General features: G+C 44.8%; 1 protein-coding gene across 2 annotated transcripts in view; it reads right to left on the reverse strand.

The window, feature by feature from the left end:
- The window catches only part of LOC141781717 (nuclear receptor ROR-alpha A-like), a 95,278-nt gene that overhangs the window by 9,697 nt on the left and 68,245 nt on the right, over positions 1-17,336 (reverse strand). For both annotated transcript variants that reach the window (XM_074657506.1, XM_074657515.1), the window contains 4 exons: positions 6,432-6,517; positions 3,809-3,950; positions 2,349-2,668; positions 2,071-2,266 (listed from right to left, as the gene is read on the reverse strand). In XM_074657506.1, coding sequence (XP_074513607.1) covers positions 2,071-2,266; positions 2,349-2,668; positions 3,809-3,950; positions 6,432-6,517 — 744 coding nt within the window. The remainder of the gene's footprint in view (positions 1-2,070; positions 2,267-2,348; positions 2,669-3,808; positions 3,951-6,431; positions 6,518-17,336) is intronic.

Raw genomic sequence — 17,336 nt, forward strand, 5'->3', positions numbered from 1 at the left:
AGTATTAAAATCCAGATGTTTGCTGAAAAGTGCTTTGCGATGCATCTCAGCCACAGATGTCTGCAGGAACAGTTAATATTATCGTTAATGGCTTCTCAAACTAGTTGAGTGATGGCAACAAATGGATAAATGAATCTTTTCTACTTTAGCATGTCTTCACTGATACGTACTGCTTCCAGGAAATAGATGTTTACTGTGTTTCTAAATATTACCAAACTAAATGTCAGCGATTGAACCATTAAAAAAAAAAACATTATTCTGTTTATTATTGTTTGTTTAGAGTTGAACTTAACTTAACTTTGGACTGTAATGCAGTCCTGGCAGGATAGCACACATTTCTGTAGATTATTTCTAATGCTGTATTCCCACTGTTTACCTCGCCATCATTGCAATGAAAGATAAAAAAAACTCAAAGGTTTGATGTATTTGGATACCTGGTGGACTTCCTGGCACTATTTCCTACATCAGGCCTGTGTTTGTGACGTTTTAAATTGTGGCACAAAAGAGGAGTTTAGTCCTTTAGCCAGATCTTTATACTGTGAAACTGATAAGAAACAAACCCAAAAGGAACATGCAGTAACTCTTCAGCTTCTCTGTGCTGCTAATTGTTCCAGCGTGAATGAATGAATATGTAGTAACACCAGAGATCAAAACAGGGTACACAGATACAGTCAGCTAATGCAGCGTCTGGATCAGGAGTAGGGGTGGGGGGTTATTAGGATAAATGCTTTTGTCAAAGAAAGAAAAAAAAAAAACATTGAATAAGTAAAATCTCCAGGGAGAACAGAGAGATGATTTCCCCCATCGAGTGCCCTGCCACGTCCCACTTGGCCCTAATTAACAGACAGCTAATTACCACACAGAGATTTTAATGAGCTCTGAAGATGAGTCTCCAACCTCCTGCTATTTTAAACCACCTTTCTGTCTCGGTTTGCCCCACAGTTCCCTCGCTTACTTTCTTTCTTTTGTCTGGCTAACTTTGTGGCTTCTCTTCTTTTTCATCTCCTCCTCTCTGTCTGCTTCCCTTCTTTCAAAATATTTCCTCATCTTCTCTTCGGTTTGTTTGTTGTTCCCCTCCAGCTGTCTACAACCTTCTGCCGTATGGTGGTCTTTGTTTCTGGTTCAGAAGATTCACATATCGTATCCATTATGGGGCAGCCGAGTCGCACAACAGTTCATAAAATAGTCGCGAAATTGAATGTATTGATTTGTGTACATAGATACAATTTGTTTTTGTGATGGTCAGCACGAAATTGTGAACCAGGAAGTATAGAGAGCAGCAAACGCCGTGAAGGAAGGAGGGTGGGTCGGATGGGAGGGTAAAAAGCACAGGACTTTCACCAGGAGACCGCTGTACATTCCCCGTGTGAAACCAGAAGTCAAAGTGGATTTATTTGTCATGTAACTTTCCACTTTTGTTTAGTTATTTATTGTTAGTTTGTTAAATAAATGCCTTTTGCTATTTTAAAACTCGTCTGGTCTCCTATTTTTGGTACAACCTTTGAGCCGGGTTGTAACAAATGGGGAGCTCATCCGGGATATTTTCACACATGCCTACATTACTGATTACTGACTTTCAATGTTTGTTTCGTTATTTATGGTTAGTTGGTTAAATAAATACCTTTTACTATTGTAACAGTAGGAAAATGCTCAAAAAATACGTTGTTGAAAGTCGTGCTGATCATCACGAAAAAAAAAAGGGAAATTCGTGTCTATGTACACGAATCAAATAGATTACATTTCTTGAGTATTTCACAAACTTCAGTGAGACTGTGTTGTTATGGGAGGTCACAATGGGAGTCAGACCATAGGACATAAATCATGTGTGAACATATTTTCTACAAAGTCGAAGCTGCCCTACAATAAAAGTTTTAGCTTAAAGGGGTATTCTGTCAATTTAGTGCTGAACTTCCACAAAGCTTGGGAACTTGCGAAAGACGCTGTGACATCCTGTCTTTTAGTCCCTAGAATGGGTCAAACCCCAAAACATCTGGTACCTACATTTCCCAAAACGCAATTCAACAGCATCTTTTTGTTAGAACCTTCCTGCCAGGTTAATGCAGATCTTACCGAGTTCAGCCATGGACACTGTGGGCGACGAGTCTCCGTCGCTGAAGGAGCAATACGGGAAGAAGTCGTTATTGGATCCATAGTCACACAGCGGCTCCGGTTTGATGCCGTTAATATCGAGTCCAGACTGATCCGGGGACGGCTGGATGTCCAGGTAGAACCCACGACCTTCTCCTCTTTCTCCTCCAGAGTCTGCCTGTTATAGTGGAAGGAAAACATCTTTTAGATCATATAAACAGCTGGTAATTCATTCAGTTCAACAGTAAAAAACCACAGACCTTGGACGATACCGATCCTCCTTCAGGTGAGTTTTGTTCCATGTAGCCTCCCAGCTCATCTGGCAGCTCCGTGAGGCCCGTGGAGGAGAGGCCGTAGTGAGGGGACACCGGCTCGGCCTCGCCCGGGCTCGGGCTGCCGAGACCGGGATGGGACAGGAGGAGGGTACCCTGACCCTGCTGCTGCTGCTGCTGCTGCTGCTGCTGCTGCTGCTGCTGCTGCTGCTGCTGCTGCTGCTGCTGCTGCTGCGCGAGGCGGTGTTTCTGCACCTCAGCGTACAAACTGTCCCGCTGCTTCTTGGACATGCGACCAAACTTTACAGCTGTGTTTGGAGAAGATAGCAAGGAAATAATCAGTCAGAACACCACATAGTGTTAAAATGAGAGTGAGATTGAGCCTCTATCGAGCCGAGCGGCTTCCTTTAACCCGTTATGCCCTTTATAGGGTGCTGGAAGGTGTGGTTCTCCTCGACATACATACCCACAATAAATCAAGAATAGCTCCACAACTACCAGGTTTATATGCATGTACTGTTACTATGCCTGAGTAAATTGTGATGAACCAAAGGAAACATTTTTCATCCTCACCTAAAGTGTTTTCTACATTAGACAGTGGATAACACCATTATAGCAATGATGCCATGCACAGAGATGACACTGAATTCATCCAGCAACTCCTCGACTACAACTGAGCCAAAGCAGATATAAATAACACAAAGCACATACATTCTACAAAGGTTTTAGTCAGGATAGGACCAGGAGGACTCTCCATTTGGCACACTTGGATACCCAAAGTGTGCCAAATGGGTTTTCTACCTCTTGAAAAGGAATCTGGCTCTAAAATACTCCTGATATCCACTACAGGTGACTATGTGTACACAATGGAGCATTTGACCATGACATTTACCCTGTGCAGCATCACTTTCTACCATTGTGCACAGTATAACATCAATAAAAAAACAACTAAATTGTATCATTTTGACTCCAAATAGAGTAGTTTTATTATAATAATTAAATATGATCAAGTAGATAATAACAAATAAGATCAATAAAAATGGAAATAAGATAAAAAATAATGCAAAGTCAAGTAAAAATACAATTTCTTGTGCGTTGATTTTGTAACTAAAATATTGAATCATTGCCAAACAAACATTGTTTGGACAAAATCCACTTGGAGTGTTTTAGTCTCGTTAAGGCCTCGTCCTTTAGAAACTATTTGGATAGTTTTTTAAAGGCAGTGTTTTAAAACACAGCTCAGATGAGCCCGGTTAATAAACCGTTGTCTTTTATTGCACTGAACAGGAACACAGACAACATGTTGCACACAGCCGGACACTTCTGCTCTGCTGGTTCGTCTGCAGGCTAACATCTTGCAAAATGCTGACCGCCAGATGTTTCTGCAGGTGAGAGTGTGCATGTGTGTATTTCATTTTGTTGTGTATGTGTATGTGTGTGTGACTCACCGTCTCGGGACATGCCCACAGTCAGACATTTCTGCAGACGGCAGTGTTGGCAGCGGTTGCGGCTCGTTCGGTCGATCAGACAGTTTTTCTGGCGAGGACACGAGTAGGCGGCGTTACTCTGCTGACTCCGCCTGAAGAAACCCTGAGAGACGAGGGAACAGTTCTCTTAGTTCTATTTAATAGAGTTTTGATTATTTTTAGAAACAGTGTTTAGTCAGTCAGTGACACCGTGGTCAGGCCTTCACTTGTCTGCTATTCTGGATGTCTTTGCTTCACTTTCCCGCCTCTTTTCTCCTTAACCAAGATCTCCCGCAGCCTTGGTCTGTCTCGTGTTTGCTCACGGATAAATCTCCATCCGCTGCTCGTTGGCTGTGAAATGAGCCTCCAGCTGCCAGCAGCAGCTGCTGCAGCTGCACACACTATGCTTGTTTGGGGAGCGGTTATAACCAGGAGAAGGTTTTTCTGTGCCAAACGGTCGTGACTGATGGTCCAAACTCAACGTCAAATGTTTCCTCTGATTCTGTTAATGAGACTCAGACGGAGGGGTGGACCGCGGGCCGGCTGTCGGAGTGTCGTTAGAGTCGCTGTAGTGAAGTTGAGATTGGTTTGGAGGAGAACATGAAGATCGTATTGTGATTTCTGTGTAAATGCCGGAATCGTTAAAGTTGAAGACTATGAACTCTATCATATTTGCCAACCCTCCCGATTTCCCGAGGAGATTCCCATTTGTCCCGTATTTCTCCTGATTTATAAACATTTTTTGACATCTTTTTTTCATTTTCGTTATCTCAACCTGGTTCTGGCTTTGTACAGCGTGTGTAAGCCCTTCTGTTTCCAACCAGACAACAATACAGCTCCACCTCATGTTTTGATGTTTCTCATCATGACAGTGGGACAGAAGCGTTGCTATTAGACGACTCTACTATATCCTCCGTCACATCCAGTGTTAATATCTGTGCATGGCAGCGGTTCAGGTTGGAGAAAGACTGTGGTTCAAATACATTTATAGAGCACATTTAAAAAACAAGTTTTAACCAAAGTTTAAAATACAATTAAAACTAAAATAAACAGATTAATAACTATAACAGACAAAGTTATGTTTTTATATTTATGTTAGCAATAGAATTGATTCAAACACAATTGTAAAAAGGTGATCTAAAGGTGGCCATAAATAGATAAAAGTTTAAAGGGACTGTTTGTAACTTTCAGAATTGCTTGTTAACAGCGACACCTGTGGCCGTGAAATCAACGAAAGTCAGCGTCGAGCTCGCGCTAGCTCGCTCTACATAGACATGAAGGAGCATCGCTCAACACAGTGAGGCGACACACGTCAGCTAAAAGCACAATATCACTCTATATTTCAGCTGCTTGGCAGTAATGTTAGCTGACCAGACCAAGGTCTCTCCATGAACCAATGCTGATCCTAGTGTTGGTTTTTCCCGCCTCAGCCTCCCGACCGCGGCCGGAGGGAACAGGGGAGACGCCGGAGATTTGGTCGGAGACGATAACGTTTCTCTCTGCGGAGCCCCGTCACTTCACAAGACACGGGAAACCTCTGTTGGTCTGGAGGAGCTGCAGCAGTTATTTCTGCACAAACGTCCACTGAACATTCACTAGATATTCTCAGAGCTAAACTAACTCTTCTGCAGTGTGCAGTGAGCGCGCGCTCACGTCTAGAGGTGGAGCGAGCTCAGCGAGAACGCGCGCACTGTCTGAGTGAAGGCAAGCAGGCAGAGGAGGAGAGACAGCGGGCACACGCGAGCGCGCATATGCGAGCGCGCATATGCGAGCGCGCATATGCGAGCGCGCATATGCGAGCGCGCATATGCGAGCGCGCATGTGTCCCGACCCGGTACATTTATACGCTTAAAAAGTTACAAACAGTCCCTTTAACTGATAGAAAAGTTAAGTCTAGTTAAGATTAGGCGACTAAAACACATAAAGTCAGACGTCACATGCTACATGTTGCCCAACCTCCAACATTGGCATTGGACGTTAATTTGTGAGGTGTGTGTATTCTGAGGACACTGGGCTGAACTGTGACGGGCAAAAGAGGTCACGGTAGATTAGATAGAGCTGTTTTTATTAAGATGTGGAGGACGGAAAGCGATGATCCGCTGTGGTGAAACCTAACGGGAGCAGCTGAAAGAAGAAGATGATTCATTTCTGAATGTTTACAGCAGCTCTCTCTGCTGACAAGCTGATGTTTAAAACATGAACAGAACCTGAACAACAACTCAGAATGTCTTCTAGCTCTGAGTGGCCTGACTGAAACTGAAGCTGTACAATGTTGAACATCAACAGCAGATCATAGACCTGATCCAGAGGATCCAGAGGATCCAGAGGATCCAGAGGACATTACTCTGTTCAGGTCAACTGGATTTAATTGATCCTGGTTACCCAAACACATCATGAACATTTGCATTTCTAATCCTAAAAAACGACGTCATCAAACTGAATAACATCTCAAAAGCCTTAAAATGAACAAACAGATGTGAGAAAGTGGTGGAACTGAAACAGAAATATAAATGTCTGAGTCTCCATGACAACGCCTGAGAGGAGGCAGGAAGCTCAGGCTCGACAGGAAGTGAGAGGAAGAAGAGGAGGAGAGGGCGGAGCTTACCTTACAGCCCTCGCAGGTGATCACCCCGTAGTGGATCCCGGAGGATTTATCTCCACAGATCTTACAGGGAATGATTTCAATCTGAGCTGCAGACACACACAGAGAAAATAAACATCAAAACATCTGTCAGCAGCTGCATCGGTTTCATTACAACAGAGGCTTTATTCACAGATTAGTTCTCTGGTGACAGATAAAGTTTGATTTTGTTTATTTAAAGACTCATATTATTAATAAAACGTCAACACATTACAACACAACCAACAATCACTCCTCACACTGTTCACATCCGTAAGGATTGAAGGAGGACACAGAAGTCACAATCAGAAACAACTTTTTATCTTTAGTGACACTTCTTGTTACTTATTGACCAACAAATATGCAGATATTAATATATCTGCGACAGCAGCAGCAGTTGTTCACACTTTGCTCCTATTGTAGTCATTCAGAGATCAGTAGAGAAGGGAAGGATCTCAGAGTGGCGACAGTTTAACAGCAGCTCTGAAAACACACCGACTGACTGACTGACTGACTGACTGACTGACTGACTGACTGGTTGACTGACTGACTGACTGACTGACTGACTGACTGACTGACTGGTTGACTGACTGACTGACTGACTGACTGGTTGACTGACTGACTGACTGACTGACTGACTGACTGGTTGACTGACTGACTGACTGACTGGTTGACTGACTGACTGGTTGACTGACTGACTGACTGACTGACTGACTGGTTGACTGACTGACTGACTGACTGACTGACTGTCTGACTGACTGACTGACTGACTGACTGACTGACTGTCTGACTGACTGGTTGACTGACTGGTTGACTGACTGACTGACTGACTGACTGACTGACTGACTGACTGACTGACTGACTGACTGGTTGACTGACTGACTGACTGACTGACTGGTTGACTGACTGACTGGTTGACTGACTGACTGACTGACTGACTGACTGACTGTCTGACTGACTGGTTGACTGACTGACTGACTGACTGACTGACTGACTGACTGACTGACTGACTGACTGACTGACTGTCTGACTGACTGACTGACTGACTGACTGACTGACTGTCTGACTGACTGGTTGACTGACTGACTGACTGACTGACTGACTGACTGACTGACTGACTGACTGACTGGTTGACTGACTGACTGACTGACTGACTGGTTGACTGACTGACTGACTGACTGACTGACTGACTGGTTGACTGACTGACTGACTGACTGGTTGACTGACTGACTGGTTGACTGACTGACTGACTGACTGACTGACTGGTTGACTGACTGACTGACTGACTGACTGACTGACTGACTGACTGACTGACTGACTGACTGACTGACTGACTGTCTGACTGGTTGACTGACTGACTGACTGACTGACTGACTGGTTGACTGACTGACTGACTGGTTGACTGACTGACTGACTGACTGACTGACTGACTGACTGACTGACTGTCTGACTGGTTGACTGACTGACTGACTGACTGACTGACTGACTGACTGGTTGACTGACTGACTGACTGGTTGACTGACTGACTGGTTGACTGACTGACTGGTTGACTGACTGACTGACTGCCTGACTGACTGTGTGTATTTATACACTCAGCAGCATGAAGCAGAGTGGCAGCTCGGCTCTGAGTGGTTATATTTAGCAGAGGGAAGTTATGTAAGTGTGTAGCCACAGGCACACACGCACGCACGCACGCACGCACGCACGCACACACACACACATAAACACACACAATCACACGCACACACATAACAAACAAGGTAGAGGAGAGTTGAGACGCAGAGTGAAAGCAGGATCGTCTACCAGCTGTTTGTCTGCAGTGTCTGGGTTTTAAATCTGCTCCTGGATCACATTCATTTTGTTCATTTAGTCACATAAAAACAACATGAAAATTAAAAAAAGACACTTAATCCTCTTAATATGTTGGATTTCAACCACTTCAGCGCCATGAAAACCTTCCGTTCTGTCATTTTAAAAAACAATAAATTGATTGAATGTTTCTCCAGCAGAGGTGTGTGCGTGTTAATGAATACAATATTCAGTCAGCACACAGACACAGCCCGTAATACTCTGCATGTTTGTCTTCGTATTGAGTTTTAAACAGCAGCTTAGTGTCCAGATTCTAACTTCATGTGACGATTTAGCAGACATAACTTATACTCTTTAACCCCCTCCTCCCCAGAGAAGGATTACCAGTTGACCCAGTGAATGAAGATCTGCATGATCCTCTGTTGAACTCAGTCAACCACAGTGAGTGTGAGTGTGCAGAATGAGTCCTCTGTAGTACAACGTTTAGATTGCATGGAGCGACATTGATACTCCATCATGGATGCATGTGGACAAAACATGAATTCAGCATTGTGAATAATCTTTATTAGGACAGAACAACAATCTGAATATTATATCTGACCTTTCTATTGACATGAATGAGTTTAGAAGATGTGTAAACTACCACAACAAAGTGCAGTCAATTCATTTAAAACACAGCCTGAGATCATGGAAAGGTTTCTCTCCCGATTCAAACAATAAAGTTATTAAGAAACAATACAAAATGAAAGCTGCAAGCAGCGTTGAACGGGCCCTCGCTGCCGTGCATTTCCATGAAAGTCAGACACTGCATGCAACAGTTAGAGGGGATTTTCTGCGTGGAGCGCGTGGCGCTAAAGACTCTCATGACTCATCCACTCATCAAGCTCCTGCAGAATACATCAGACCGTCACATATACAGGTACTTTGCAAAAACAGTCAAGGAAGCGCCACTTTTAAGGGGAAAGAAAACTGAAGATCTCATAGATGTCGATGCAATTTGACGTGTGTTTGGATTGTAATTTTGACATATGCATTCGTATGCATTTGTTTTATACACATAAATACTGAACCCCAAATAGCTTCAGAAGGCTGAGCCATCAGTGTGGCTCCTTGCATGGCAGCCTCTGACATCAGTGTATGAATGTGTGTGTGAATGGGTGCCTGCATGTAGTGTAAAGAGCTTTGAGTGGTTGTAACTAGGACTAGAAAGAAGATATATAAATGTCAATGTCAATAAAGTTTATCTATGTTTATGTTTATTGAACTGAAGCATGTTGATAATAAACAGAGGGACATATTTCAGATGTCGTGGATATTTTAGCATCAATAAATGTTTCAAAGTCAACAACAAATGAAAAGCTCACACATACACACCAATGATGGAAACATACCACTGAAACCACACACACACACACACACACACACACACACGCACACACACACACACACTTACACACACACGCAGGCGTGCGTCTGCGCTGCAGTAATTAGCTCTCTCTCTCGAGTTAATCCCGTCTGAATTCTACATTTCAACATCAAAGAGGACGTTCAACAAAGCCACCGCCTGAAATTAGAGCTGATGTGAGAGCAGCAGATATTTTTAACACATCCAGCTGCAAACACAAACATCTGCTTTGTTTTTTTAAGGCTCACTGTGAAGGCTACTGAGGCTACTGAGGCTACTGAGGCTTGTGATGAGTGATGGACGAAGAGGAGAGAAAGTCTGTGTGATAACAGCACGATGATGGAAGATCAAGTCACAACCGGGACTAGAAATGTATTTTCTATAATCAGTAATGTTAAATGAAAACATGAGCTCGCTCCTGCTTTCAACAGCAAATCTACGATGGTGTATATTAGGGTCATTGTAAGTTAAAAAACAAATAATTATGGAGCCGGGGACGGGGGTCAGAATTTCAGGATTAAAGTTGCAAATTTATGAGAAAAAAATGATAAATTTGCGAGATTATAAAGTCATTAATTACGAAAATAAATATGAAAAATAGTGGCGAGAAATCCTACGCAGCTATCACTGGAATCTAATTCTACAAATAGTATAATACTCATAATATTATACACCTACTTTAAACACAATGAATAGACACACTCAGCATTCAAATGCCGACAACATTTTAGGTCGGCCTCGCTCGGGCATGCTTTGAGCTCATGGTGTGGGCGCTGGAGGTCCTGGAACTAAATTGGAGCAGGATGGAGCGAGAGACAAGGCAACCAACTTTTAAAAAATCCTCCCGCTCGCGTTTCACTCACATGCTCTGGTGGCTAATTCAAATAAACAAAACATATAATCTCACTTTAAAAGTGGGACCAAATGTGTTCTACCATGTGAATTTTGGGTTGAAGACCAATTTCCAACCTTGACATGCTTGACATATTGGCCAATGTCTGTTTTCCCTTCACAGAGTTTATTAAATTATCTGAATTATCTTCACTGGATGCGTTTCAGATGTCCATTTGCTTCCATCTTCCATCATTACAGTGTATTTATCAACCCGTTCTCACTCCCAACCCTTCAAGTACCGCCGTTTGGTCAGGAAACCAACGCACGGAGGCACCCTTTAGCAAACCCACCCGCCCGTGGCACTATTCGATGGTCGGAGCAGTGACGTAGTATTAATAGCGTGAGAGTCTGCTCATTGCGGACGGGAGGGGTGCTGGACGGGTCAAACAAACACAAGACTCTCAACCAGGAGACTGCTGTTCATGAAACTAAAAGTAACGTTGACTTATTTTGTCACGTCAGTCTTTAGTCACAAGACTCGTCGGTGTCGTCGGTCCCAGGAGTCCCTAGTCAGTGAAGTTAACGTCAACCATGACCTTTTCCTAACCCTACCTAAGTGGTTGTGTTGCCTAAACCTAACTTCCTGTGAAAACGGAAGTTTATTTTGAAAGGACACTACGCATGTAACGTGCATATATTGACACGCCGTCCCCGGTCAGTCCAAAGGTAACACAATAGGGTTAGCCCGTACGTCGGTTTCCGATGACGTAGGGGCGCTGACCAAGCGGCGGAATTTGACGAGTTGGGAGTGAGAACGTGTTTTATTTATAGGCTTTAGGTCTAATTGTTCTTATCGTGCATATCGTGTACTGTAACTGAACAGATGACTGCAGCTGCTGCTGATATGAGCTGTAGTCAACCTTTACTTTCTTCAGCAGGATGAAGTGCCTTGCTCACGGGCCAGACGTTGCCAGTGGGTTCTTTAATCTCCTCGTCCAGCTTCCACATAATCTCAGTGTGGATGTAATAACGGCAGACATATGGCAGCGCACGTGGAACACCAACACACTCATGCAGCCCGTCAGCAGATGAAGCAACAGCTTGTTCAACAGCCACAGTTGGTGGTTCGCTGAGTCACCTCTCCAGCACGTCACCACAGTAATCTCCACACTCTGGGAGTCTCTTCATGTTCACGTACATTTACTGTGAGGTTGACATCAGGTTCAGCAACACACTCAACATATCTCTGGAGAATGCTTTCCCAGACTAGTAAAGATATCTGTGCTCTTGAACTAATTAACTCATCAAACACAGAAGTACATCCATAAACACATCTCCATCCTAACTCAAAACCAAACTAATATTAAACCCATGATGCAGCTCATTTTGATTTGATTGTCCACAACGTTCACTGTTTATTTTTCTCAGCATCAGGATACACGTTTTATCGTTTTATGTGCAGCGAACTGATAGCAGCTGGAAGAACGTTCAATCTGGCATCACCGAGAGGTCAGGAAGAAATGGAATGAACGTGAACCAACAAGGTTAATATAATTAATTATAATTAATCATTCCAGTAATTTAGGCACCTCTAGGCTACTGTAAAACACAGCTGCTAATCAAGTCAAGTCAATTTTATTTGTGTAGCCCAAAATCACTAATCACAAATTTGCCTCTGTGGGCTTTACAATCTGTACAGGATACGACTCCCTCTGTCTTTTACAGTACGACCCTCTCATCGGATAAGGAAAAACTAAAAAACTAAAACTAAAAAAACCTTTAACAGGGAAAAAATGGAAGAAACCTCAGGAAGAGGGCCAGAGCAACATGACTTCCTCTCACACGCCAACCAGATAGACCCAGAGCAACACGACCTCCTCTCCATGCCAAACAGATAGAGCCAGAGCAACACAACCTCCTCTCCACGCTGGATAGATAGAGCCAGAGCAACACAACCTCCTCTCCACGCTGGATAGATAGAGCCAGAGCAACACAACCTCCTCTCCACGCTGGATAGATAGAGCCAGAGCAACACAACCTCCTCTCCACGCCAGATAGATAGAGCCAGAGCAACACAACCTCCTCTCCACGCTGGATAGATAGAGCCAGAGCAACACAACCTCCTCTCCATGTCAGATAGATAGAGCAAGAGCAACACAACCTCCTCTCCACGCCAAACAGATAGAGCCAGAGCAACTCAACCTCCTCTCCATGTCAGATAGATAGAGCAAGAGCAACACAACCTCCTCTCCATGCCAAACAGATAGAGCCAGAGCAACACAACCTCCTCTCCACACGAGATAGATAGAGCCAGAGCAACACAACCGCCTCTCCACGCCAGATAGATAGAGCCAGAGCAACACAACCTCCTCTCCACACCAGATAGATAGAGCCAGAGCAACACAACCTCCTCTCCACACCAGATAGATAGAGCCAGAGCAACACAACCTCCTCTCCACGCTGGATAGATAGAGCCAGAGCAACACAACCTCCTCTCCATGTCAGATAGATAGAGCAAGAGCAACACAACCTCCTCTCCATGCCAAACAGATAGAGCCAGAGCAACTCAACCTCCTCTCCACGTCAGATAGATAGAGCAAGAGCAACACAACCTCCTCTCCATGCCAAACAGATAGAGCCAGAGCAACTCAACCTCCTCTCCACGTCAGATAGATAGAGCAAGAGCAACACAACCTCCTCTCCACGCCAAACAGATAGAGCCAGAGCAACACGACCACCTCTCCACACCAAATAGATAGAGCCAGAGCAACACAACCTCCTCTCCACGCTGGATAGATAGAGCCAGAGCAACACGACCACCTCTCCACACCAGATAGATAAGAGCCAGAGCAACACAACCTCCTCTCCACGCTGGATAGATAGAGCCAGAGCAACACGACCACCTCTCCATGCATTATTGTCTCTACCTGTTAAATTTTATTCATAACACGCGATTGATTTGCAGTTTAATGATACTAATAATGCTTATAATCAGTTATTAATCAAAGAACATAAATATGCACATCAGAAGTATTAAAGTGAATTTGATTTTCCCCACGTTGGTCCTGATGATGCAGGATGACGATCAGTGAGTTACCTGACAGTCTGTAGGACTTCATGTTTACTCCTCTGGTTTGTTTGTGAACAGGAACCGCTCACTAAAACAAGAAGCACACAAAGCGTCTGGTGAACCAATCCAACACTGTTTGGTGCTGTTTGTCTGTCAGAACATTAAAAACAGAAAACATTTCTGCATGTGGGCGATCTCGGTTCAGCTCAGAGAACTTCCGTGCTGACACAAACTCTGAGTGGTGACTGAAACCAAGTAATTAAATTCAGAGCTCCATATGAACACTTGAACCTTGCAGAGTTTTCCCCCGTGGACGCCGCAGATGCTCTCCGTATAGTTAGCACTGTATAATGTGTAATTAGCAGTATACGTGAAGGGGCTAATGAGCTGGAAGAATTTCATGAGCGCCACCGCGCCGGTTACTGTGTTTACTCCGAATGCTAAAAGCTCGAGCAAAACAAATCCCTGATGGATAAATTATCTGAAACCACAGCGTTCGAATAATAATAATAAAGTTTCTCCAGAGAAGCGGATCAAAGAGGGAGCGGAGAAGGAGAGGAGGGCCGGTTAGCCACCGAGCCTTTGAAATATGTCAAGGTTTGGTTGGGAAATGTGAAGCCGCCATTCTCTCTTTTTTTCTCTTCTGTTGCAGCTGAAGTTTTGTTCAAGTCTGATTTTAGTTTCTCTTCTACTGTTTCCATTTCTCTTTTCACACCAAACCGAAGAAAGTCACGAACCGAGCGGCACTAACCAGGACTGTTAACAGCCTCTAGTGTTTCCTTCTCCCTGACGCCGGTGTGTGTCGGGTCTCTCCAGGCTGGTGGACAGCAGGCCGCCTGCTCTGCTGACCTGTCCTCCGACCCGGAGCTCCTCCTCCTGGGCTGACCAGCCCACGGCCGCCTGTCTCCTTCTGCTCCGGTCAGGAGGTCTGTCCGACCTCCAAAACTCTCAATCTGTCCCTCACCGACACCTCCCTCCGTCTCCAGCTTCTCTCTCCATCAACTCACTTTACTGGAAGTTGTTGCACGAGAATGTGAAAGAAGTCGGACTGATTATCGTCATTTTCAGCCATTTCTTCACATGTTTTAGTGGCTGAGGTAGAAGTGATGTCACCAGTGATGTCACCTCCCGCCACCCCCCCGACGCCCCTCCCCGCCTCCCTGCAGAGAACAGTTAAATAATCTCCTGGCTGTTGTAATCCTGTGACATAACGGGCTGGCTAAACGCCTCATGCAGCTCTTTCTCACAGACTGTGGAGCTCTACCAGACAGATTTAAAACACACACACACACACACACACACATACACACACACACACACACACACACACACACACACACACACACATACACACACACACACACACACACACACACAGTCAAGCCTGGAAAATACAGATTTGAACATTTTGAATGAATGAGAAACACTAACACCCATGGAATTAAAGTCAAGTGCATTTTGGGTTGAAGTCAGGACAAATACAGCAACGTGCACAATCATCCCCAGCAGATATACAGCTTCTAACCAAAGTCAAAGGTTTATTTTTCATTTATAATATTACTCTTTAAATTAGAGGTGTTGATGCACTATAATAATATCAAGTAGCCGATTTGTGAGGGGTAAATTAAGTTAGAATCTAAGGCCCCGACCACGGCTCTGAAATATCAGAAAGTTAGAATGTATGGCCCCAACCACGGCTCTGAAATATCAGAAAGTTAGAATCTATGGCCCCGACCACGGCTCTGAAATATCAGTAAGTTAGAATCTATGGCCCCGACCACGACTCTGAAATATCAGTACGTTAGAATCTATTACCCCGACCACGGCTCTGAAATATCAGTACGTTAGAATCTATGGCCCCGACCACGGCTCTGAAATATCAGTAAGCTAGAATCTATGGCCCCGACCACGGCTCTGAAATATCAGTACGTTAGAATCTATGGCCCCGACCACGGCTCTGAAATATCAGTAAGCTAGAATCTATGGCCCCGACCACGGCTCTGAAATATCAGTACGTTAGAATCTATGGCCCCGACCACGGCTCTGAAATATCAGTAAGTTAGAATCTATGGCCCCGACCACGGCTCTGAAATATCAGTAAGTTAGAATCTATGGCCCCGACCACGGCTCTGAAATATCAGTAAGTTAGAATCTATGGCCCCGACCACGACTCTGAAATATCAGTAGCCTAACTGTGCTGAGTATTATTAAATTCATGGCGCTCTCCGTGGTGCTGAAGTAGCAGAGTGATTTGTGTCTCATGTGGCGAGCTGCCATGCAACGTCTACGAATACGCTCAGGAGCCCAGCGAGCTGCGGCCGTTTGATTCTGCGGCGAAGTGCGGCCAAACATTGGTTGGGGAAAAGTTCAACTTTTAGCGGCCAGAGAAGACCGGAAGCTAATCAGTAAACAGATCCCATGACGTGTTGACCTGTGTTACAAAGAATTTCTTCCCGCCTGCAACACAAGATCACGCCTCCTGGCTGCAGAAACATTTAATTATTGCGGCGAGCCGCACTTTCGTCGCTGCCTGGTGTGAATTCTACGTAATGCAGAGGTGGAAGAAGTTGTAGTAAAAGTAGTAATAACACAGCGTACAAATACTCTAGATACTCCAGATTCTATTGATGCTGTTGATGCTGTTGATGCTAGGGGGGGCACTTGACACGCCTCACATGATAGAGCTGAGGATGAGGTCAACAAATATAACTCCTGGACGTTTCGGCTGCTTTGGCAAGGTTGAGGAGCAAACTTTCAACTTCAAGCTAGTTCTGAATACACACTCATCAGTCATCTTCAACCTCTTATCCGGGGTCGGGTTGCCGGGGGCAACAGCTCCAGCAGGGGACCCCAAACTTCCCTTTCCCGGGCCACATTAACCAGCTCTGACTAGGGGATCTCGAGGCGTTCCCAGGCCAGTGTGGAGATATAATCTCTCCACCTAGTCCTGGGTCTTCCCCGTGGCCTCCTACCAGCTGGTCGTGCCTGGAACACCTCGGGGGCATCCTTACTAGATGCCCGAACCACCTCAACTGGCTCCTTTCAACGCAACGGAGCAGCGTCTCTACTCCGAGTTCCTCACGGATGACTGAGCTTCTCACCCTATCTCTAAGGGAAACGCCAGCCACCCTCCTGAGGAAACCCATTACAGCCGCTTGTACCCGCGATCACGTTCTTTGGGTCATGACCCAACCCTCATGACCATAGGTGAGAGTAGGAATGAAGACTGACCGGTATATCGAGAGCTTTGCCTTCCGGCTCAGCTCTCTTTTCGTCACAACGGTGCGGTAAAGCGAATGCAATACCGCCCCTGCTCCGATTCTCTGTCTCGTATCTCACGTTCCATCGTCCCCTCGCTCGCGAACAAGACCCCGAGGTACTTGAACTCCTTCACTTGGGGTAAGGACTCGTTCCCTACCCGGAGTAGGCAATCCATCGGTTTCCAGCTGAGAACCATGGCCTCAGGTTTAGAGATACTGATCCTCATCCCAGACACTTCACAATCAGTGAGTGCTGGAGGTCACAGACCGATGATGCCAACAGGACCACATCATCTGCAAAAGCAGCGATGAGTTCTGAACAGCAAAACATTTTGGGGTTTTTTTTGCACATAATTTGTGTATTGTTGGGAAAAAAATCGCTGCATAAAAAATATTTAAATTTGACGATTCATCCTGAGGGGAACATGACTGTCTGAACCCAATGTCATGGAAATCCTTTTAATAACTGTCCAGACATTTCCCCAAAACACACCCTAAATAAAGAGTCAGAA

The sequence above is a fragment of the Sebastes fasciatus genome, chromosome 2 (genome assembly GCF_043250625.1).
Source record: "Sebastes fasciatus isolate fSebFas1 chromosome 2, fSebFas1.pri, whole genome shotgun sequence".
Classification (NCBI taxonomy): Eukaryota; Metazoa; Chordata; class Actinopteri; order Perciformes; family Sebastidae; genus Sebastes; species Sebastes fasciatus.